Raw genomic sequence first — 24,447 nt, 5'->3', positions numbered from 1 at the left:
AAAAGCTGCATGGTTCATTTACACGTAAAATCTTAAAAGCTTAGTGGCATGATTCGTGAATGCAAGTGCTAGTAGGATCAATGGAAATTATGCCGTAATTTAACATGTGCTTTGGTCTTAACAAGAAAAGTTAGGGATTATGAATCCAGTCGTACGTAGAGGCAATGAATCGCATGCTTACGTGAATTGTGACGTAATGTAACTAGTTTTTCCCCTTTTAGATCAAGTTAACATCTCTAGGAATGGTTCGACCTTGTCGCAAGACAAGTAAACTGGATTACCTAAATCACCTAAACCGCAAAGGATTCGCATAGGATGGTTAAATCAATATAATAAATACTCCAAGTGCTAACTAGGGTTTAGCACGTTAAGGACATGACCTAGTATCGCACTTGTTGCCAAGTTGAAACCCTCATACCCAAAGGTCCTGCCCACATTCATGGAATGTAGGAACAATTGGACGCTCTTGCGAGGAACGATCTAGGGTTTCTATCCTAAGGATCACTCGTTCAAATGATGAAACTCGGATTGAGTTGGAATCCCCTAGGACCAAACGTTGTCGGCCTAGTGCAATTGGGAATGGGTTGTATAAGGAGACACCCTAAACCCTGCTTCTTATCTAATCATGATTCCGAGACCAGAATACGCCGTTCGATAGGTGAAATAATCCCTTGGAATAGATGCGACACTTGTGCAACAAGTGCAACGTCGCATGATCTTGTGGTTTGATTACAAGAGAGTTGCCAATTCCTTGGAATGAGATTAGCAGATTCTTGCACAAGTTTAACTTGCAAGAGGATGAGTAGCCGTCTTGCTACAGCACCTTTCTTGGGGAGAAATTGCCAAGATAAGGGAATTATCTTGGAAGCAAAGGATCAGTCAACAATTTGGAGCGACATGGTCGCCAGGATTTATTGTTAATGTATGAAACCCAAGGTATTGGTTAAGTTGGGTTAACAGGGTATGGCCCTAAAACAAGGACATAAGGGTTAACAAACAAACCCTTGAGAATCTTGCCAAGTCGCAATTGATCTCGGATCGAATGCTGGATGCATTCGGGAAGAAGGATTCACTCCTTAGCAGTTGGCCAAATAAACGACCACTGGAATTAATTGTGCTTGTAACAGTTTAGAAAGCACTGTTTGCATTGTTTGCTCAAGGAACTAAAGGATGGAAAGAGATTTAATGCTTCAGGTTGAAGGCCTGAAGGGAGAGGCAGCCTCAACTACCCCCGACTGTCTGCTTGACCCTAACCAAGGGGGTTGTCAGCCGTGCCGGGAACATGGACCGAACCCGCTGCGTGAGGTCTCTTCGTTGAGCGCTACTTGGAGCAGGAGAACACTAATTAAGGAAGCTGCTTGATGCATGTCCAACTAAATGTGGTAGGTAATTAGACAACTAAAGCACCCCTGAGGAAGGTGCGGTGGATGTGGCCATGGGTTCGTCCTATGAATAGGTGATCCTGGTTAGCCGGGAACTTTTCTTAATCATAATGGACAGCAATGAGCTCTTCTCAAAGGAAACGAACAGCAAAGGCGCTGACCTAGAGTTTAGGTAACAACAAAAATCCCGATTTATGTTGTTTTAGGGAAACAGAATGGGACTATGCCTTATGGGCAGAGAGGTCGAGCCTTATATCCCTCTCGTTTCCCATTCTCCTTGAACCAAGTGCAGCGTGAATCCGCTTCGGCCCTGGCGTTTCTGCGTAAAGTAGTTCACTTGGGGTTCGACGCTAGTTGCCGTTTAGGAAAATGACCATTAGGGGAAACCCTGATTCAAGTCGGCCCTAAGTGGGAACGGCCGGAATACTTCCGCTACGTGGCAGACCCGGAAAGTCCTAGATCGCAAACCCCATAACATTCCATGGGAGTGCCAAGCGGAGCTTTCTAGACTCTCTTTCCGATGGACTGCTAAGACGTGTCCTGAAAGGGAACAGATGGATACGTTACACCAGCGCTAATTCCAAAATTTAAGTATTTTGAGATAGATATCTGACAAGCCAATCGGTGCACCAGCCGACCATGCAATCCTAAAATTCACCTTTGCATGTGGTCAAATACAGGAAACATGCACACAGGTACACCCATTTCCGCACTATGAATTTCTTGAGCAAACTTCGCATATCTATAGTGATGCAGTAATAGATAGCTAGGCCAACATGAGCCACTGGAGGATGTCACTAAATCTCTAGCAAAGGTTTTACATACAGCAACTACAGAGGCATTTCCATGTAAGATGGGCTATACTACACCATGTAGATGCACTGCCCCTTAAAATGCTTGGTATGATGATGAGTGCAGATAGACTAGGACCCGTCTACAGATGAATATTATGCTGGGGACAGGCATGCACAAGCATGCATGGAATGTCTTCCATCGTCTTGTGCGGAAAAAGAAGAAGGATTATCTAGCCAAACTAGAGTCTGAGATGTATCAGCTCTTTTTGAGCAAGAACAACAAGAAGGCATGGAGGAAATTATTCAGTTGACATCACCGAAGGTATGGCATGAACATGCTAGTGCACTGTATGTTTCATCACAAGAGCAGATTTCCTGTCCATCAAACTCTAGGCCAACACAGTGTGGATTCTTACAGAAAAAATGGTGAGGTATGCCATTTGGAGGTTAAAGAATGGGAAAGCACATGATCAAGATGGCCTTGTGGAAAAACATTTTGCACATGCATGTTTCACAATTTTGGGGGAGATTGTGGCAACCTAGACAGGAACATGGGCATTTGAGATTGGTCATGGCAGCAAAGAGGGGAGTCCTGGCTGTTTTCCAGTCTTGTGGAAAGTTTTCTTCTCTCCTATGCCAGTGTGCTTGCAAACACAAGCCGTTTTCCATCTTCTATAGCATTGTTAAAGGCTGGAAAACAGTGTGTAGGCTTGAATAGGGTTGCACTATGCTAGGAATATCTTTGGCCATATCTAGACTACATTTTTCTGTTTACAGCTGCATGCAGGTTGTGTATACAACACAATCTTCACAAAAGCTACCAAGTTTGCTGTTGGCAGCCCTCCTGGACTGCGTGCATTTGCTTTTTCTCAGTTTCTGCAGAGTTTGAAGCTTTTATGGCAGGTTTGGTCAGATCCGATGCATATTGGTCACGGCTGATGAGAGCAACTTGTCAAAGAGTCATCGGGCCTAATGGGTTGATCTATGAAAGCGTGCATAGAGGAATTTGTGGCTGTTTTGCAACTATTGCCGGCTGAGAATTAGGTTTACAAAAAGATACATCCAATTGAAGCCAAAGAACAAGTTCTTTCTATCCAATTATTGCCACTCTTAGCAAATCATAGAAATACCAATCTTCTCCCCCTTGAAGGCTTTGCTTTTAGAAAGAAAGAAAGAAAGAAAGTTATATTAACGTCTACAACAAGCCAAGTTGGCCTATGAGACCAAAATGTGACCAAAATGTTGCATACAAAATGTCTGGGAGATTTCAAAAGTCCCAGTGAAGCTAATGTTTATTTGTGTCTCAAAATATTTGAGGATTACGGGTTGAACACTCTAGACACCGTGTTCAGAGTCTCGAGAGCTAGTTGATCCATTGCACAGGGCCCTTTGGAGCCAGGACAAAAGGCTATACAATACTACACAACTATGGTAGGATTTGCCACTAGACACCTAGCTATTCTTATTCGTAGCAAAGGCCATGAGTTCAACCTTGAGAGACAAATGTAGAGATATCAGAGACATCAGGTCACCTATCCTCGAGTTTGAGGAGCTTTTTTATGTGGAGTTTGCTATATGATACAACAGCCGGAGTGGAGACTACAAGAGGATTTTACCTAGGTTCCTTGTGGGACCGGTGTGAGAAATCTTGGATGTCATGTGGGAATTGACATTAGCTCAGAGGAGCAATTGGCACCAATTGGCACCTCTTCTTTTGAGAATTAGATAAAAACTCCTTTATTGGAGCTCAACGAGGCTCTCACTAGCATGGAGATTAGTGGTCACCAACTAGATTCTTCTTGTTATCATGTGGTACATCACTTCTTGTTGGGCATTATCCAGGTCATGCATAAGCCATGTGAAGTGCCTTATTAGGAACTTGAATTGGTCCGGAGAAGATGGGAGCCTGACTAGAGCATAGGTGGCTTCAAATTTCATCACACAACCTAATCTAAAGGAGGATTGGGATCATAGATCCACATAGCTAGAGTAAATCCTTATTAACTAAGCTCGTTGTTAAGGGTCTTCTTCTAGGCGAGGAGCCTTGAAAGAAACTTCAGATACGGAGGCTTCACATTGAGCTGAAACATGCATTATAACCTGATTAGCTCTTTAAAACAGCCCCAAAACATGTATATTACCCAAAGTGTCATTAAATGGCCGCTTTCCTAGAGTGTTTGTGTCCCATAAGCCAAACCCTAATACAAGCGGAGCCACTTATCTATAAATAGACAAGCTGCCCACCATTCAGCCCATCTTGTTTTGCAGATTGCTAACACCTTGTTCTCTGCTGTCCACATCCCTTCACCGGAGGATATCTCAGTTCGAGCTGCTGTCCATCAGTCAGGCGCCTACATCAAGCCTTCCATCAGCCACTAGCATCAGTATTCAACCCTCCAAGCCTGCATTTACACCTAGCCACTGTCCATCAGCCATCATGCAGTAGTTTTCAGCCTTCTCTCCCAGCCTGCAAGTCATCTGCTGCCTGCATTTGCTGGTGCCAGGCATCTACAGCCTGCATTTGCAGATCTGCTGCTGTTGCCAGCCCACCAAGAGATCATCTACAGCTCCATTTTCCGGTTCAGCAGCCGTATTCTTCCTACAAACAATATTCAGCCTGCTGCTCACTCTTCCAAGCTGCTCTTGACATGTTTAGCCTAATCCAAACTCTCCAGATATGTGTTTGCAACTGCTGAACACATTCGGAGGCTGCTTGCCATGTTTCACGTCCCGTACAGAGTATGACATACTCTTCAGCTCATACTCTCTGCTCCGCTCCTTTAGAGACACAAGGGTTCTAGGTTCTGTATTCACCCTGCATAGTGTGTTTGGTGCACTGAGCATTGTATTGTACCTATTCATTCTTCTTCATTCATCTTTTGTGTTGATTGTCTTTGAGTTACCCTGACCCTACTGAGTTCTTTTATCAGTTTGTGCTTTGTCATTTGTTTGTATTTGTATTTTGTGTTCGAGTATTTCTTTACACTTCAGTCTATGACACCTACAAATGGAGGACCATGGCAACCCAGCATTCACTAGATTTTTCAAGAGATCACAACCATCAACTTAGGAAGAAGCTTTGAGGTCAGATTTGCAGCTGCTATTATCAAAGCATGGAGATGTATATCATTGAGCCTTCATCAGCAATCCTTGACTAGAGCTGAAAAGAGGAGACAGCCTCTTCTCTTCAATCACTATTTCCGATCAAAATCAGGCCACACTCTTGGACAGAAGGCTTATCCTAAGGAATATTCTCTACACAAGTCGTTGCCTTAGTGGGAGACTAGTTTGCATTTCAAGAGTTACCACAAGAGACTCAAAGGCAAAGACTACAAGGTCTTAGGGGAGACAGAGCTATGATGGAGGAAGAGGTCTTCTATTGAGACCTATCCAATCCTCATGAAAAAGATATTAGAGAGAGATTGGTGTAGAGATCTCGTAAAGTTAGTCATCACCAATACTAGCCTCAAAAGATAGCCAAGTTACAAAATTCCATATTGTCCAAAGCATAGTTGGGTCCAAACATGTATGGTTGGGTGAACCATTCGTATGGCAAAAAATTTATCATACTCATATGAAAAATCATAACATACTTGACTTTTTTGGGTTTAAAAAATTCATGTCCCAATTCAACGAAAGTGTCATTTTTGGCTTTTGGCTGCACAATTTTCCCTTTTCATGTACATCTTGCTTAAAATTTGCCATGTATTTGAACTTTGAAGTCTATCCAATGCCATATGAACACAGACTCAACATTGTTGTGGAGAAATCAAAAAGAGATATTCTATTTTCAAGTGGCTTTGATATATCATGATCCGTCTATGTATTGGAATCACTCTCTCATGTTTTAACAATCAGCCTATGGATTGGATTGGAGTTTGGACATTAATATCAGTTTGAGCTTAATGTACAATGCATTTTTAATGGTAAAATTAAATGTATGGAAGTCATATTTTCTTGGAAAATTGGGCCCCAAGAGCTGAACCATACTCCAATCACACTGTCGTACCCATATGCATTCACTGCATGGAAATGTATGGAAAAAGCTATGGTCCAAAGTGTCCAAAAAACTAGAAAGGAAAAGTGACATATGGCTTTCAATTTGATTGGAAAAGACCCAAAGAAAAGCTTACTGAATTCAAAGAAGGAAGACTAGATAACAAAAATAGCTCCTACAAATGATGAAAGCTCTCAAAAAATGTGTAGAGAGATTTGATATCACACAAACATGCGCGCGTGCACACACAGACACAACAAACCAGCAACACCCATGCATCCACATTCATAAGGTAGATGGCAATATTGCTTTGCTCTGCACATAATACTGATAAAGCTATTCTTAAAATCCACCTATATGTTACAAAATCATACTGCATTAATAGTGCCATACTTTATAATCATGCAGAAACATAGTGTTAATACTAGACAATCTGAATATTTTGCTAACAAGTCTTTGTAGACTCAACATACATAATTTCTGCATTAGATGATTATAGATAGAAGCTATCCCTCAATTTAATTTCTTTACAGATGCAAAGATAAGACATGTACCCAGAAATCATTGACAGCCACAATATTGGATGGAAAGTTGCGCCCCACTGTCACCTTTATAATGTACCTGCAGAAGTCTTAATTTTCAGTGAAAATCACTAGCATATCCTAAACCTCTGTCCCTCCGCTTTAACTCATCTTGCCTAACTTTTAATGCAAAACAATCACAGCAGAAAGTATGGTTTCTGAGTTAAAAGGATTGCATCACTGAGTAGCATCGATTTCCTTTTGCAAATTTTGTGTGCATCAGAAGACAAAACATACTTAGATACTCACATGTTGGCATAACACCAACCCCATCTAGAAAACATGAAAAAGACAAAGGATGCCTAAGAATACCTAATGAGGCATGACGTAATATTGCACGTGCGATTTGTAGAGCCAAAAGTGCTTCCTAAAAGTTCACCAACCAGGCCTTTAAAAAGGTGGTCAGTTCTATTTGTGACTGGGTGGCTGCTGCACATGATAGCTTGTTAAACAAGCGGAGCTAACGGTGAGATGGGTGAAAAGATTAAGAAGCTGAAAGTTTCATAATTGTGGATGTCCAGGGTGTCTAGAGGCCAGCCACTTTGTTACAAATAGAAGTATCTGGACACAGCCTCTTTGAAATACTTTTGAACATTGAGAAGTTACACTTTGGAACACAAACTCTATACTGCTGCACATGTGACAATCTGAAAACCAAGATCACTAATCAAATCTAGGATCCAAATACTGTTCTATATGTAGCTTGCAACAAGCTATTGGTCAAACTTTTCATAAGAAAATGTTAAAAACTCCCTTTACTGAATTTAATTAGCATTGAACCCATCGTTGCCATAAATTTGGGTTGACCTCAAGTCCCCCTCTCTCCTTCTCTTGTTGCCTCCTCCATCTCTTCCTCTCCCTTCACAACCCCCACCTACTGTTTGCCCCTCTTTCTCCCCCTCCCACCTTTCTCCTTACTTCAACTCCTCTTTTTTACTCTTCTCTTTCTCTTTCTTTCTTCTTTTGCCCCCGTTTCTCATACCTCCTGGGACATATGAATGAGTGCTAGTAGCATTGGTCACAATGGTCATAAAGTCACAAGGGCAAATGGGTCCTATGTATTGGACTCAGGCTCTATTGTGCAAATCATTGTGTGATCACCACTCTTCAACTCTTGGCCTATAGGCTGATGCATCCGTACACTAGGATGGTGTGGGTTGGTGATATGAGACACTACCTCTTGGGACATGGTTGTGGCCCAGTATGCTACTAGATCCTAGGCTCAAGGGCAAGCCCATTTGGGTCTATAGCTAAGAGGTGAGTCTACTGTCCACTCCATTCATGTCCTTTGCCACAGGGACGTGAAATTTTGAGACGCTTAATGCTGATAATATTTGATTAAGTTGCTAATCAAATGTGCAAGGTTGTTTAGCACATGTGATGCACATGGCAGTTATTTCAAGGTAACAAGCCAAAGATCCCGAGAATGCAATGGGTGTCAAAGGCAAAAGTTATGTCAACTGGGCTTTGTGTTGAGAAACCCTTCCCCCACAATTTGCGTTTTTGCGTTTCTCTATTTTGCATTTAGGGTTTGCAACCCCAAAAAGGGGCGCCATCCTAGATTGACTGTGCCTATTTATAGGCCACTCTCTCACTCATTCTTTACGGTTGATTCATTCAGTCCGTCACCTCTTCTCTCCAACCTCTCCACTGCCCTCACACCCATTCTTAGTGGCAAACAGGGTATCTACTGTCCAACATTAAGGTAAAGTGTGCATTTCAATTTTGGTTTATTTACTCATTGCTGTAATTAAGTACTTGATCAGGGAATTACCACCCTCTCTGAGAAAAAGGCTGGTTTTATATAGCTTGTGTCATGTCTCATGTGCAAGTTGAATCATATGGAGACATTTCATTGATATCAAAGTGCCAACCTCCTCTCTAGCACGAGATACAATGACATGCACAAAAACACCATCTATTCACAAGGCAGTTGTGAAGATATGCTAGGGTTTGGACTAAGAAAACACAAAAAGTACAACCACGACTGAAACACAAACATAAACAGTGATGTGCAAAACTTAAACCCTAAACGCAAAGCTCAAAACTCAAACACAGAAACAAACACAAATAGAGAAAGAGAGAGAAGAGGAACTCTAAAGTAAATGAATGTAAGAGTATACAAAATGCTCAAAGGGTAGAGCTGAGTGTCAGAGTGTGACATCCACCGGAGACAGATCCTGAGTACTATAACCAACAATCAAAGATGTCTTAGTGTAAGTGCAAAATGCTGATCGCCAAGGTAGTAGGTAGTTAGGCTACAGCACAAGGAGGCGTCTGGTGATGATGCGAGCAACAAATCTGCAAAACACAACAACTGATGGAATGTCAAATGATGTGTCAAGGTCTTCACTACAAAAGGCAATCTATTTGATGCCAACTAGATGTCTAGATAGTAAGGCGGCCCCCTTAATTAGCAAATGCAATAGTCTAGAAAGGTTGATGATGTCGCTAGCACAACTGGGAGTGATGGACGGTAGCAAGAGAGGCATGCATGGGGGGCACTTGACTCGCAAGTAATGTTGAGCTAAAACACGCTTAATTGATGAAAAATGCAAAAGTGGTGCTCAATTCGAGAGAGTTTCAATGATCTCCCAAAACCCTAATTTTTGGGGCACCCTTCAACATCTATAAATAGACAGGCTACCCACCATTCAATCTCATCCACTTCCATGCAGTTTCTCACTCCTCTGCTATGTTTGGTCCATCTGCCTTTGCCAACCCACAAACCGTCTCCTTCTTCTTGCATTCAACTCTCCATCAGCCAGGTGACAGGTGGCAGCCCTTCCTCATCATTTGGCATCAGCCCTATAGTTTGTGTTCAGCCTTTTCTCCCCCAGGCGGCAATTGGCGACCATCTTCTCGTGCTGGCAGCCATCCTATAGCTATGTTTGCAACTTCTTGTTGTCGCCTACTACTCTAGGCATCATCCTTGCTGTCACCTCTATCCTCTAACTGCCTGGTGATCAGCATTTGATGTTTCCTCCTCCTCTTCCACACTTTAACTGGTGGTCACACAATCAAAGTTTCTTCTCCCTATGTTTGAGTTTTGAGTTTTGCGTTTGCATTTTGCATTTTGCATTTAGGGTTTGAGTGTTGTTTGTCACAGTTTGAGTCTTTACGTTTCTATCTTGGTCGTACATGTTATGTTTTCTCAATGCAAACCCTAGCATATCTTCACATGGTATTAGAGTCTGTGCTCTTCTAAAGAGTATCTTGCGGAGATTGTGGAGGCTAGTCTTTGTGCAAGACTCGAAGTGACTCATTTCTGACTCATAATGTCTCAAGAACCTTCTTTTGGGGATCCTATGACGCCCTATCAAGCTTCTTCATCATTGGAGGCTCTGAGAAGGCATAATGGTCTTGAGGAGGAGGTAGACACACCTTCGCCTTTACCATCTTCTTTTTCACATTTTGGTCATCTTACGAATGAGGAATTTAAGGAGTACTTGTGCATCACATAAAATCAAGTTTACACCCCTCCAATGAGTGCTACTACTCCATCTGGACCGATTGGTGAGACTAGCCATCTCTCTGATCTCAGAGGGACTCCGACATTCGATGCGTCTGGCGATCTCATCTCAGCCAGGCTTTATGTCAAGTTCATATAACCCTTTTGAGTCATATGAGCCAAAACCTTCTCCTATTTCTTCTTTTGTTGTGCAAGATCCGGATGATTTTCAGTATGGTAACTTTAATAGAGGAGGCTCTCAAAGCAAATGCCCTTCATCAGGTATATCTTTACCATGTGTTTCATTTGAGTCAGTAAACCACACTTCTCGGCTTCTTTACATCCCACCACTATCTTCTCCACATTCTTATCTACTCACATCTTCATTCCAAGACCTAGGATTACGCTCCACATCCACTCAAAGCACACCAAGGCCATGGATCTTCCATCTCCACTCCTAGCACTTTCTCATTCCCCATACCACCATCTATCTATCCTCCATTCACTCCACCTCTTGGTGCATCATTAGAAGAAATGCCACCCTTTAACATTGTACCTTCCACATACCCCCACTTTACTGCATCCTTAAACTCTGGAACGACTGTGATGGGCATCCCCCTCACTACCCTTGGACACTCGCAACCCCTCCCTCCCACACACGACCTTTGAAACCCAAGGATATCCATTCTCTGCTTATAGACTGTCGTCACACATCTCTTGGGCCACTCCTACGCAAGGATTTCTATCCTTTGCTCCCTCTCTCCCTATCCCTCCACTTTGGGCTCCTCATGCAGTTACCATGCCCATACCCAAGATTACCATTCCCACATTTGGAACCACTGTGCACACTTCTCGTATGGATGGTGGGCACCTTGGGATTCTTTCCCAAGTGTACTTCACTCCACCCTATCCCCCCATCCATCCTATCTCCATTACACACCTTCTCTATCTCCTAGCACTACCACTCCTGTTGCAATGGCCAAGAATGCCTTCATGGATAAGACTTGTTTTAACGGGTCGAATTTACCACTTAGTCGAACTTCATGCAACAAGTGCTTGAATCTTAGGGTCTCTGGCTGTATCATTGGTACCGAGCCTATGCCATGAACCCTCAAATAGCTCACCCTAATCACATCCATCAATGGAGAGGCCACAATGCCACAACCAATGTTGAGTTAATGCAAGGGTTGCTACCTAAATTCCACTCTAAGTAACACCATTTTCCCCTCACGTCTATGCATTGAAGTCATCTCATCAACCGCTATGTAGCACAAGATCGCACTCAATGTATCAATCTCTATTTTGAGCTTCAAGAGTTTTTCATTAAGGGGATGATCTGAAAGTCAAGTTGGCCGAATATCGGCGGTTACTTGCCAAGTTTGCTACTACTGGCTCCTCGAAGTTAGCATATGACAATTAGGTCACATTCTTCTTAAACAAATTGCCTGACAAATACTTCCATCTTATCCAGCACATTATCTTACTACCTAGATTGCCGACCTTCTACGAGTTTGAGTGTCAATTCTTGCGTTATGTGAGGCTGCACGATCAAGTCCACAAGAAGCTCTCCACACATATCCATTCAAAGAAGTGAGGGTTGGTAACCTTTTCTTCGAGAGGGAAAACCAACAGTGACAAGAAGTCGCAAGATTCGAAGGCAAGTCAAAACAAGGGTGATACCCCTTCCTCCAACGGAACCAAAGAAACATGATCCCTTTGGTAGAAAATTCCTAAGAAAAATGGGTTTTGCACATACTACGTGAGGTGAGGCCATGTGGACGAGGAGTATTGCATTAGGGGCCAAAGTCTTCGACCTCGAAAAACTACAACAGACTACTGTGACTATCTCCACACCAGTTGTTCAATCTAGTGGGGTTATCCCTCCCACTGCTACACTATCTGCTCCATCTAGCCCAATGGCTAGTAGACATATGGTGTCCGAACAACCTCAACAACCTATATCTTTCGCGACTCTTGAAGGATTAGTCGATTGGTCTACCAATGGCTCACCTAATACACTTTATGGATCCATTCCTAGTGCATCCATGGTATCTTCTAAGACCACTTCCCCACCTTGCCATATACGATGGTGGCCACACACACAACCTTTTCCTTTTTTAGACTTGCGCTGCATGCTTGCATACTCATTGCCTTACGCTTAGCTTTGCTTTCCTTTATATTCAGTTTTGTTTTTTGGAGCATCACACTACTCACCTTTGTGCTTGCACGATTTTGTATTTCAGTGTAGGACTAACATGCAAGTTTGCACCAATCCTTCCTAAGCTAAAGACAAGAGTTGTGCATTGTTCCTTTCATGGTTCTATCCACTTGGAGTTTTGCTATTCTACCAACATGGAAGCTTCCCCTTCCGTGTGACGGATCGTGTAGCATCTCTCTTGATGCTATCATGGTGGTGACTTCTATCCTTGCTCTTCCAGTAGGGATGCTTCATCATCTTTATCCACATGGTCCTCAACACTACATGAAGGCCGACATCCTCAAGCTCCTTTTCCTTCTTTGACATCAACATCCAAGTTGAAAGGGGGTTCCTATCTTTCTTGGTATTCAACACATTTCGACACTTGTCTTCAATATCGACCTTTTCTCTTGTTATACCTTCTCCTATACATTGTATGATTTTATCATCTTTGTAAAGGGTGCTTGAACAAATGAACAATTTCGTCACAAGGGACACTGTCCAAGTGGCACCTGCTACATGAGCATTCTTCAATATATAGCATACTATACATCCCATTGTGCAAAGCATCACTGGATGAATCCTAAGCTATTTCCACCAGCAGATTACACCACCATCCTTTTTCACATGATACTTCATCACCTTTTCCTCGTCATCAACATCCTCAAGTGGATGGGTAAGCTTGTGCTATTTTGTGATGTGTTGGGTGTACCATCCCTACTCCCATCTTTTGGGTCACTATTACTTAATCAGCTGTCACCCATAAAATGAACTTTCAACTCAAAAAAAAAACAAACAAACAAACAAACAAAAACAAAAGTTCAATGTGGTTCCATTCGTCTTTGTAGAGCTTAGTAGACCATTGGGCAATTGACAAGCACTCTTTGTTTGATGCCCTATCCTCTCTAGGGTGATTGCTTGGACTCCCTTGGTAATACTGAATCGTGAAGGAAAGGACAGCAAACTGTAGAGGGAGCAAAATGCAATCCTTAGGAGCTGTCAAAGATAACGAATATTTTAAAATCTCTACGAGATGTTGGCTACTATCAAGGCGATTGCTCGTCAACTAGCTGGAGAAGAAAACCTAAGAATATTTGATGAAGATCTCTCCATGTAAGTGGCTACAAATAGGTGACTACTTGGCAGCCCGTAAGGAGTGAAGAAAACACAAAAATGCATATATCTTATATAGGGCTGATAAAGAGGGTATAACCTATTGTAGACGGTCTGAAACTATTGCAAACACAAGCCTAATGATAATGTCCAGTGAGGAGGGCTGATGCTAGATGATGTAGGCTGCAAAATGCCAATTGGAGATGGATGTGGAAGCCATGAACCGTAATGTCCTACTCAGGGGGTGTGAACGATGGTTGAGAGGATAGAGAAAGGAGAGAAGAATATGGAAGAGTGACAGAAGGAATGAATGTGTGGGATCAAGCGTGAGGGAAGTCAATGCCGTATTTTTAGACAGAGACTGTCTCGAGTGGCACCCCAAATCTCTTGAGTGGAGCCCACTGAAGTCTTTTGGGTGACACCCGAGCTCTCTCAGGTGGCACCCAAATACTAACTAATGATCCAAATAAAGCCTTTTTGGGGCTATAAATGGAAACCAAAAATAGGAATGAAGTAGAGGAAAATTGGAAATGTATTGAATGGCTTGATTTCTCAACAACCCCTGTCAGGCCCAAAAAGGAGCAAAAAAAAGTAATGAGAGAGAAGATAAACCTGGAAATCCTGATATTCCACCTATAAGGTGAATTGTAGTGAAGAGCAACACACACGATGAGCCGCAAGCTCCATTTCTCCATGCTGGAAGTTATACAAAGGCTTAGCCACCAAACCATGGCTGCAACATCCAAAACCCCAAACTTGGAAAAACCTATAGATCATGGGTATCATTGGGAAGTAAGAAAAAGGGGAATCAATGGGTGAGATGGCATGGAGAAGTCAACCACCCCAAGAAGGTAAAGGGTTATTGACAAGGTGTGGGAAGAACTGCAAAATGAGTAGGGACCCCCTCTGAAGCTAAAGGAATTAAGATCCCCCTATAAAGAAGAAAGATGAGTCCCATAGTTACTAGAAATCCAGAACGTGAATGAAGGGAACAGCATATATATATATATATATATATATATATATATATATATATATATATATATATATATATATATATATATATATATATGTGTGTGTGTGTGTGTGTGTGTGTGTGTGTGTGTGTGTGTGTGTGTAGAGAGAGAGAGAGAGTGTGTGTGTAGAGAGAGAGAGAGAGAGAGAGAGAGGCGTGTACACACACAATCAACACTTAGAATCTAGAAATATGAAGAATTAAAACGCATAAATGACTTTGGTAATTTAATCACAAAATCATTGACCAGCCATATGGGATGTACACATAATTTATAAATTGTCCTATTAATATCCTTTTTCGATATCAACTATAATTCGTAAAATTAGAGATATAATAATCAACAATAATAAAGATTCCAAATATTGCAAAGCACTGCCTTTGGGCATGTGAGGCAGTGCAGCTCGTGTGGAGAGGAGCATGCCACATCCTTCGCCGTATAGCACTCAGCCTTGGATGTATCTCATGGGGAGCTTTCTGCTGGCAGGCGGTCAGCCAAGGCTGTCACCTTATGTATGAGGCCGGGATGCAGAACACGATATTCATTATTGAGGCAGGTTTGTACGCAATGGTCGATTTTGAGGCTCTACCCATCTGCCAGGTTCTGAAGCCCATAGAAGACCGCTCTAAGTTATGGGAGATCATAGGGAGTCTTACTAGTTGGCATATCCAGAAGGTACAGTGTCAAGAGGCTTTCGGCAGAGAGAGACTTTCAGCACAGGCGACCTTAGCAGAGCTGTGGACCTCCATCATCCACTCTCTCCGCGGCCGATGGGATCAGGTGCAGGGCGAGTCCAGGGCTTGTCAGGAGCTCCGATGTCATTTCATGCGCACTTGGAGCGGCCAGGACCTATTTTTCGTGATGCAAGCAGGCAGCCCCACATGGTGATACACCCCCCCCTCCATGGCTTCTTGCCCCCATCCCCCCCAGACCACCTTGAGAGGCTTGTATACATGATGTACTTGTGACTTTCATCAGCTCCACCTAGTCTGTTGAGCATGAGCACTCCGTTGTAATTAGTTTTTTTTTAGTAATATAATTAGCCACATTTTACTTGAAAAAAAAAATAGATCTTCCCAATGCATGAATCCATACCATCTGAAGCCTCAACATGTGCATGATAGGAACAACCATTTGGTTAGTGCAATTCACCTCATCCCAAAAATCTCTATCAAAGACATATGCATTACATAACACATCAGTAGCAACGGCAACCCTAGTCCAATTTTCATACTCATCACTAACAAATAGCTCCCTAATTGCACCCTTGCAATAGTGCAATCAACCAAGCATAAGAAAGTTACACACAAATCGTGTTGAAGTTCTTTGTCACTTCTCTTGCGAAACTCAGCATACAAGTACTGATGACTACATATAAATGTGACAATCTTGTTGCCTTTTGCAACAAAAGATGCAATCCATGGCAAGTCCCCAATATCCTTCAACAAGTTATTCAAGCAATGTGCCATGCATAGACTAAAGGTGATATGTGGATACATTGCCATTAAAATGTTTCCTGCTACCCTATTTGTAGGTTCACCGTCTGCCACAAACTGCACTACATTTTCTGCCCCAACAACCTGCACTATCTCGCACTACTTGGATGCCAGTACATTTGCACTCTTTCCAATCTTTGAAGCATCATGACTACCAATGAAGTATACATCCCTACGAGAATATGTGACAACACCATGTATGGATCTATGGCGTATGTCACTCCATTCATCTACTATCAATGTCATTCCATTTCTTGCCCATTGATTGTGAATATTTGTTGTTGCAATCTCTATGGTTGCTTTCTCCTTTTTAAGCAATGAAGTCTTGATAGTTTCTGATGAAGTAGGCTTATATGTGGGTCCATACTCTATAATCTTTGTCACCATATTAAAAAAATAAGGTGACCTGGCTGATTTGAATGCAATATGGTCATGGTAGAAAAGGCATGCCACTGCTGCATTTGTTTCCTCTTTTTTCTTTGGTTCCCATTAAGTGTGCAATGAACTCTGTCTAACACCACAACCTGCTGCCACTGATGGCCCATGAGAAGGCTACGTAGCCACTAATCTTGGTGGTCTTCTACATGAAGCACCATGCCTTGCTGACCTTGGAGTCTTGTTGGATCCATTGCTATGTTTGGCATCCTTGTGGCATGTGAATTCCCCATAGAAGTGGCTATGCGGTCAAGTAACTCCTGTCTTTTCTCAACTGATACATTGGTGCAAAAACACCCCTCTTTCCCCTCCTCATGTAGAAGATGGGCTCTCACTTTATGAGCCCCACTAGTGCAAGCATAAGAGCAAAGTTTGCATTTCCAAGGGCGAGCCCCTCCACCTCTCAATGGCACCCCTGCATCTACCTCATCCCACCATGACCAAGTAGTGCTTCAACTTTGTCCAATTGTTGACAAAGTACCTGTTGAGGATGATGAAGATCCCATAAATGTCAATGCGGCTATGTATATAAAAGTGACAAATAATCAGTAAAGTTTGATGAAATGACAGAAAATTGCAGCCAAAATTTCAACATGCATGTGTTTGCTAAAAATGCCCAAACTTTGGTGCTATTTCAGCTTGCATTCCTTTTACTGAAAATGCCCCAAATTTGGGGCATTTCAGCCTACATTTCCTTGCTGACAATGCCCCAACTTTTGTAGCATTTTCAGCTCCCAAATTTGGGGCAATGACTGATTCAAAATCCCCAAATTTGGGGGCTCTTTCAGATTCCGGGATCCAAAAGCTCCAAATTTGGGGATACTACAGCCAAATTTGGGTCCCAATCCTTGTTGAGAAAGCCCCAAATTTTGGGGCAACAACTGATCCAAAATGCCCCAAATTTGTGGGAGATTGCAACCTGAATTATACATGCTTAAAAATTGGGGCAAATCCCTGCTGGATCACCCCTGAATTGGGCAAAAGACTGATCTGAAATGCCCCAAATTTGAGGGCAATTTCAGATCCCTAATGCCCCAGATTTGGGGGCAATTCAGGCCTCAATTTTAAACACTTCAAATTTGGGACAATCAAGAAATTTGGGATAATTGGGGCAATCAATAAGGGGACATTTCGGGTCCCAAATTGCTCCATCTGCACAAAATTTGTCCATAATGCCCCAACATTGGTACAAATTACACAAATTTCTTAACATTTAAATAAAATTGAAAGCGATGTGCATGGTTAGTAAACACCTAGGAATTTAGAAAAGCTGAAATTGATTGTTGATGATGCGCCAAGCCACGTGTGAACCTCCCACTCCACACAAGCTCGTGACAGCCACGGGGCTTGGCAATGAGATGAGAGGAAGCGAGTGCACACGAGAAAGAAAGAAAGAAAGTTATATTAACGTCTTCTAAAGACCAAAACTGGCCTATGAGACAAACTGTGATACAACTGATGAGGTCCAGCTATCCAAAAATAAAAGTGCTGAATGAAAAGCTAAAAACTGGAAACTGAAAATACGGTGTTGTGAGTGTGATAAGTGTCGTGTATGTGTATGTGCGTATGTAGCTCTGGTACTCCAGATAATGGCTACAAAAGGGGAACAAATGTCGGCTGTGATAGGGGAACAACTATCGGCTGTGATAAAGTGGTGCGATGTGTATATGTAACAGATGCAGGGAGATATACTATCCTGGGATGTAGTAGCAGTCGTCGAAGTCGCTAATAGCAGGTGATCCCTCCTGGATGCAGGATGTGGTACATCGGTGGTGGAGAAAGAGCAAACTGGAGATCTGAGATCCAATGTGTCGAGTGTTGTCGGATCTCAGTCTGCTGTCGATGTAGATCAAGAATCCTCTGGATCTCCTGTCGGTGTGGCCAAAATGACCTATGAGACCATGAGTTACAATCATGTTTATGATGGTACAACTGTCCAGGCAAAACATATAGCACAAAGCAAAATAAGAAAGGAAACTAACTATGGCAATGTGTAAAACATAGAGCTCTGTCTAGTAACAATGAGCTCCAAATGGTATAATCTCATGTGGTTATGGAGGGCATAGCTCTAGCCCGAGCAATAATCCCTTGCATCATCCGCCTATGAAGGTGTCGTCGGTGTCTGTGTCGAGGCCTCGGACGTCTGGATCAGCTAAGCTAAACGGCTCGATCAATCAATACTCCTTGTCTATGTGTGGACTCTGGCGGTGAGAGAGGCTCTCGTGTGGACTGTGGTTGTAAGTGTATTGAAGTCTTCTCGGTCTCCTTTGCAAAGAAGTCTGTGAGCTGCCTCTGTGAAGGGCCTCGATGTCCTAGAGCAACTGCACTCCTGAGCACGTCACGAAGCCGTCATATCTCGAGAAGAAAGAGGCCAAGGCATCGCTGATCGGTAAAATCCATGACTCTGGATACTGGTCCAAATCCGTCTCTAAAGAGACAGTGGAAATGACCGCACACCTCATAATACGCTAGGCAATGGCAAATATAATGCTCCTCTGTCTCTGACTCTAATTGGTATATCTGGCATATGCGCTCCTCTAGTGGCATGGATCTATATCTGCCAGTCTTGATCTCTAGCTGATGTGAGGAGGTGCGTAACTGGCCAATAGTACATCTAATCCCATGGAAAAGGTGGGTGTTCATGTATCTCGAGCGAACAATAAATCCATCATCTGTAGTATGGAGGAAATGCTTGCGGTAGAAAGCCATGTCCCTAGCTCCTGCCCTGGCATCAACCATGTTCGCCTGATATCCGACTGGGTAAGATCCATCCTGATGATCTTGCGAATCTTTGACCTGCTTAGATCAAGAGATGGTGCATCGAGGGAGTACTGGAAGGGGGGTAACTTGTCCATGCTAAAGCCATGCAGCTCAAACCAGGCTGACATCTGTGCATACCAACATGAAGTATCACCCTCTCTGGCAAGCTACCTGGAGGATTCAAGGGCCAACCGTGCATATGTGTATCTGGGTAAGTCCCATAGGCTATGTATGTATGCGACCGATCGGATGAGGGCCTCTACCACAATTGGTGTAACTACTAGCTCAGCTCTAATGATCTCATGTGGCACTAAGGCCTTACATCTGATCATCCTGGATATCATAGACACTAGGGGTTTCTCCATCGACCTCCATCCGTCATAAGTGTGCCCTGATCTGCTACGGTGGTCAAGACTAGGCCCCCATATTTGTACTCCATAAAGTAGTGTGGATGTGACCAATGTATCGAAGAGCCATAGCTTGGTGCGGGGTTCTTGGAATTGCACCTGTGAGCACATCCTCTCCAAACCACCTAGTGCTGTGTATTCTCAAGTCAGTCTAGTGTCTACTGCCTCTCGCATAGAAAAGGTGGGCCCTATGAATAAGACTCCCAGGTATGTATAGGAATCCACACACTCCAGCTCCTCAGATCCATATGTGAATTTAGGTGCTGATCTCCTGACCCACTGTAGTGTAGCATTAAATACCATCACCTTGGTTTTACCAAGGTTCACCGAAATCCCATTGTCCAAAGTATAGGAGTGTAATGCATCCAAGTGTCTCTAAAGACCCTCTAGAGAGTCAGCTATCAATACAACGTCATCTGCATACAATAGGAGAGGTATCCAAGTGCCAACTAGTGGAGCTCCTCTATATCCTTCCTGTGAAATATAATCAACAATCCCATCAATGTACAGGCCAAATAATGTCAGAGAGAGGGGACATCCCTGCTTCACCCCAATGGTGGAGTAAATAGGTGCCGAAAGGCCCTCAGGTGTCCGGACTTTGCCCACAACTCTCTCATACAGTGCCAAAATACCCCAACTGAGCTCTTTCGGTACTCCCATGGCATGCAATCTGTGTATCAGCCTGTCTCTCGGTATTGTGTCAAAGTCTTTGTGGAAGTCCACAAAGAAGCAGTAGGTCCGTCGGCCATAGGCCCTTCCCTCCTCAATGATCACTCCGAGTGTAAGGATGTGATCCAATGTGGAGAAGCCTCTCCTAAAGCCAGCCTGTCCCTGTGCTCTAAGACTTCACATCTCTGCCCACCTGCTTAACTCATGCTCAAGGATGGAAGCATATAACTTAGCCAATGTATGCCCAACCATCATAGTCCGATAGTTACTGGGTAGAGTAGGGTCCCCTAACTTCAGGATAGGCACATAGTGTTCGTGCTCCAGCTTTTTGGTAGGCCTTCACACAAGGCTCTGTTAAATATATAAGCTAGGAATCCTGCCACCAAATCTCTAGCATGGATCAAGTACTCGGCTACTAATCCATCATGATCTTGTGCCTTTTCTTTGCTAAGTCTGTCAATGGCCTCTCGGACCCTACTTTCTATAAAGAAAGTGGTGGTCTCTGCACAAGGCTCAAGTGGGTCATGAAGAGGTGGCTGACCCTCCACAGTATAAAGACTAATTGCATACTCCTCCCATACAGCGGTGGACGTAATAGGTGTGGTCGGGCAATGCTCTCTGAAAAGCCTCCAAGCCTCTCTAGAGTCCTGGCTCAAGAATAATTGAGATAGGTCTTGCTCCAGCTGGGCCAAGAATGTTCTCTTCTTCCGCCGCGTGAGGCGTCTAAAGAGTATCTGTGCCTATCTGTGGGTAGTGGACCCCAGTGCTATCTCTCTCTGTAGCCGTGCTCTGGTCTCACGGCACTCATCATCATACCAGTTGTTCTGAGGTGTCACCCCGGTGGAGGCTCTCTGTGTGGGTCGTGAGTATAGGAAGGCTACACCTGCAGCGATGTGTAGGGCCTCACTGAACTGCTGAGTCAGCTCCTATAACGGAACATCGAGGTCTACATCGTGTAACAATCTAAGAATCTCTGCCTCATAGATATCCTATCTCTCTCTAGAAAAGAGGTATCTCGGGTGTCGGTGAGTTGCATGATGGGTCTGCGTATCAGTGAATTGGAGGTCGATGGTGAATGATAGGTAGGCATGATCCACTGCAACTCCAAGAAGGCATGGGGATACTGAGAGGTCCTGGATGTGAGATATCAGCATCGATGGGGCAAGAACATAGTCTACTGTGCTGGCACCATGTCGGTGAGGATTACATGTGAAAGCGTCGCATAGGGGGTATCTAGCCAGACCATTGAGAATGGCCAACATGTGTGTTGTGCCCATCTCCACAAGGTATCTCACATATTTGGTGACTTTCCCCATATCCTGAGATGTCCTCTCTAGCTGTAGCTCTGACACATCCTGCTCCTGTAGCATCTCCTCAAATGCATCAAAGAAAGACACCTAATGGGAGGCTGTATTGGCATTAAAGTCTCCTAGTAAGATAACCTCTCCCTCCTTCGAGAACTCCCAAATATCCTCATCCAAAAACACATATGGTGATTGCCCCTTGGGTGGGGCATATCAGGACGTCATAGGGGGGAAATAGCATATGGCAACATACAAAGTGTGTTTCTCACCACACACTCTCGCCCACATGTATCTGGCCTGCTCATCTCTACGGACTACCTGGATCATCTGCTGTAGCTCCTCCCTGAATAACATTGCTACTCCTTCCGACCCACGATTACTGTGGCCTGTGCGTGTCTCCTTCCTGCAAGCTGACTCCCACCTATAACCTGTCACCCGTGAAAGTGTAGTATGTGGTCTCTGATGTGTCTCTGAGTAGAACACTATATCTCTCCCTCTGAATGTCTCCTCAAAAGCTCCCACATCCAATCGGAGGGCTCCATTACAGTTCCAAACTGCTAGTGTAAGGCTGGTTCCATAGGTCTCACACCGTCATTTGTGGCGCCTCTCCATGACCACCACTCTCCCTCCTCTGTAGAAGGCGAGTTTGCCCTCCTCCCTGGCTGCCTTAATTTTTGGCATGCACTCTCTCATGTGGGCTAGTTGGGTTGGTGTGAGATCGTCACCCAAAAACACACCAATCCCCTTCAATGTACGGCGTTGAGCTAGGAAGTCTCTCCTAGCCTCCATGGTGGGGAAGTAGAGAATGAGTGCACGCTCTTTTGAGTTCTCCCCTTCTGTGCTTTTCTTGCCCACTCTCCAAGCGGAGACATGCGTGTCTTTCTTAATATTCAATAACGTGTGTAGCACCTTGGTGTCCTCATCCACTTTTTCATGCATCTTCAGCCCCATCACCCAAACATGAAGTGCTCTCATTTTCCTTTTTTGTTCCTCCTCCAATGTGTCATTGCTTATGGTTGTTGTAGGTGCGTGTGCTAGGTGTTTCCCCTTCTTTGCAATTTGAATCCATTGCTCCGCCTCCTCTACTTGTTGTTCCACAAACAGCCTCCTTCGTCGTCTCCTTTTTTTGGAGCTGTACTTCCTCTTTGATGCAAGTGAACTCCTCGGTCATGCTAGGTTGAATTTCTCCTTCCTCTAGCTTGGGGCTGAGCTGAATGTTAGTCAGTAGCTGCCTAAGTGATTGAATCTCCCCATCTTGGGCTTCTATTTTCAATTCCAGCTTTTTAATCTTATCGTTCAGCTGGCTATTCACTATGCTCAGTCCATTGTCATACTCCTTGACATTGTTGATGGCATTGGTAATCCTCTGCTCTATTTGGGCCTTCTCCATTCTGGGAGCAAACTCCACCTTGTTGTGTTGGGCCTGGGCAACTCGATGGGAGCTTGTGAGATGGTGGGCGGTCGGTGTGAGCTAGACGGGAGTTAGTGGGCGAGTCGATGCAAGTTGGTGGGCCGATCGACGCATGGGAGCTAGAGGTGGAGACGTCAAGGAGCTAGTGTGCCCAGGTATCGGGGAGTTGGTGGGCCCAAGCGTTGGGGAGCTGGTGGGCCAGTTGACGTGTAGGACGTGTCGAGCTGGTATTGGGCCAGTCGACGTGCGGCCGGTCCACATGCGGGAGCTGGAGGCTAGGCAGAGAGAGAGAGTCCGAACAATGAGAGAGAGAGAGAGAGAGAGGTGGGCAGCTTGCAGGCATCAGTCGACCTGCAGCACGTTGCACATGCAACATGCTGCAGGTAGATAGATGACAGGCAGGAGACTGTGGGTAAGAGATCAACGCAAGGTGGGAAATTGGGGTAGACACGCAATGGCATGGAAAATGTACATTTAAATCTTTTTATTTTAAAAATATATGCCACGTTGAAACGGCCGTTCTAAACAAGAAACAGGGACTGGAATGGGACAGGGAACACGTTGGAACGTTCCGCCAGCATTTCGCTGGTTTAGTACTCCCGGAACACATTAATCCATTCCTAAGTGCCGGAATGGGCATTCCTTGTTTCTATGATGAGTCCCCCCCTAAATCCCTCTTGATGTGAGATAGGAATCAAGAAACTCATAGATCAGGACCTTTGAAAAGTTTGATGACAAAGGAAGTGCCATCAAAAATGTTGAAGAAGGTATCTGAGGCTCCAATGGCACAGAAGCTAGGTAACTCCTAGAGATGGCCTCTCGAACCTGAGTAGAGGAGGAAGTGGAGGAAGGGGTATCACACAGAATCTCCTCAATGCCCACATCAGAGTTGATGTCTATGGAGCAAGACAAGGGAGGTAAGGAAATCGATGGCTCCTAGGGAGCCATGGGTCGGCAACATCCACTCTATCAATGGAGTGGACCATGGAGCCGAAGGAAAGGAAGGAGTCGAATAGTCTCTATGTCTCGAATGAGCAGATTGACGAGATGGTACCCAACATGTCTCTCAATGGAGCAAACTGCAAAATCTATGGCCGGGAAAGCCATTGCACTCGCAAATGGGTGGGAAAACCCTCCATAGTAGTGCATTGTGGAAGGCTCCAGGAGGTCGTAGCGCTTGATTAGATCTTGGATCCTCCTTTGGCTCGTAAGGACTTAGTGTGCATCGGATGTGTCTTATTGTCTTGAGCATAAAAATCTAATAATTGATGTAGAATAATCTCTATGGCCTAGAAATGTAAAGTGGCACAATGAATGCAAGGAGAGGACACATACTCCGGAAGGTTAGGGAGCAAAGGTTGATGTCGACAATCTCCAGTGGTATGACCATTCTTGCCATAGGAGGAGCACCCAGTGGTCTGTCCGCCTTGTGGA

The 24,447-nt window shown here is 44.0% G+C and overlaps 1 protein-coding gene and 1 pseudogene across 3 annotated transcripts in view; both read right to left on the bottom strand.

Moving 5' to 3' along the window:
- LOC148014791 (vacuolar protein sorting-associated protein 26B-like) overlaps nt 1–24,447 on the bottom strand; it is a 136,331-nt gene that overhangs the window by 40,617 nt on the left and 71,267 nt on the right. For all 3 annotated transcript variants that reach the window (XR_015688484.1, XM_087666120.1, XM_087666121.1), the window contains one exon: nt 6,728–6,794. Coding sequence is in view for 2 of the 3 variants with exons in the window: in XM_087666120.1 (XP_087522246.1) it covers nt 6,728–6,794 (67 nt within the window). In the remaining variant the exon portion in view is untranslated. The remainder of the gene's footprint in view (nt 1–6,727; nt 6,795–24,447) is intronic.
- LOC148014792 (uncharacterized) lies at nt 18,506–22,553 on the bottom strand (annotated as a pseudogene).

This window comes from Lygodium microphyllum, chromosome 24, assembly GCF_053477565.2.
Source record: "Lygodium microphyllum isolate KBCC chromosome 24, Lygodium_microphyllum_v1.1.10, whole genome shotgun sequence".
NCBI lineage: Eukaryota > Viridiplantae > Streptophyta > Polypodiopsida > Schizaeales > Lygodiaceae > Lygodium > Lygodium microphyllum.
The sequence above is the reverse complement of the archived record's forward strand: the minus strand, read 5'-3'. Positions and strand labels throughout refer to the sequence as shown.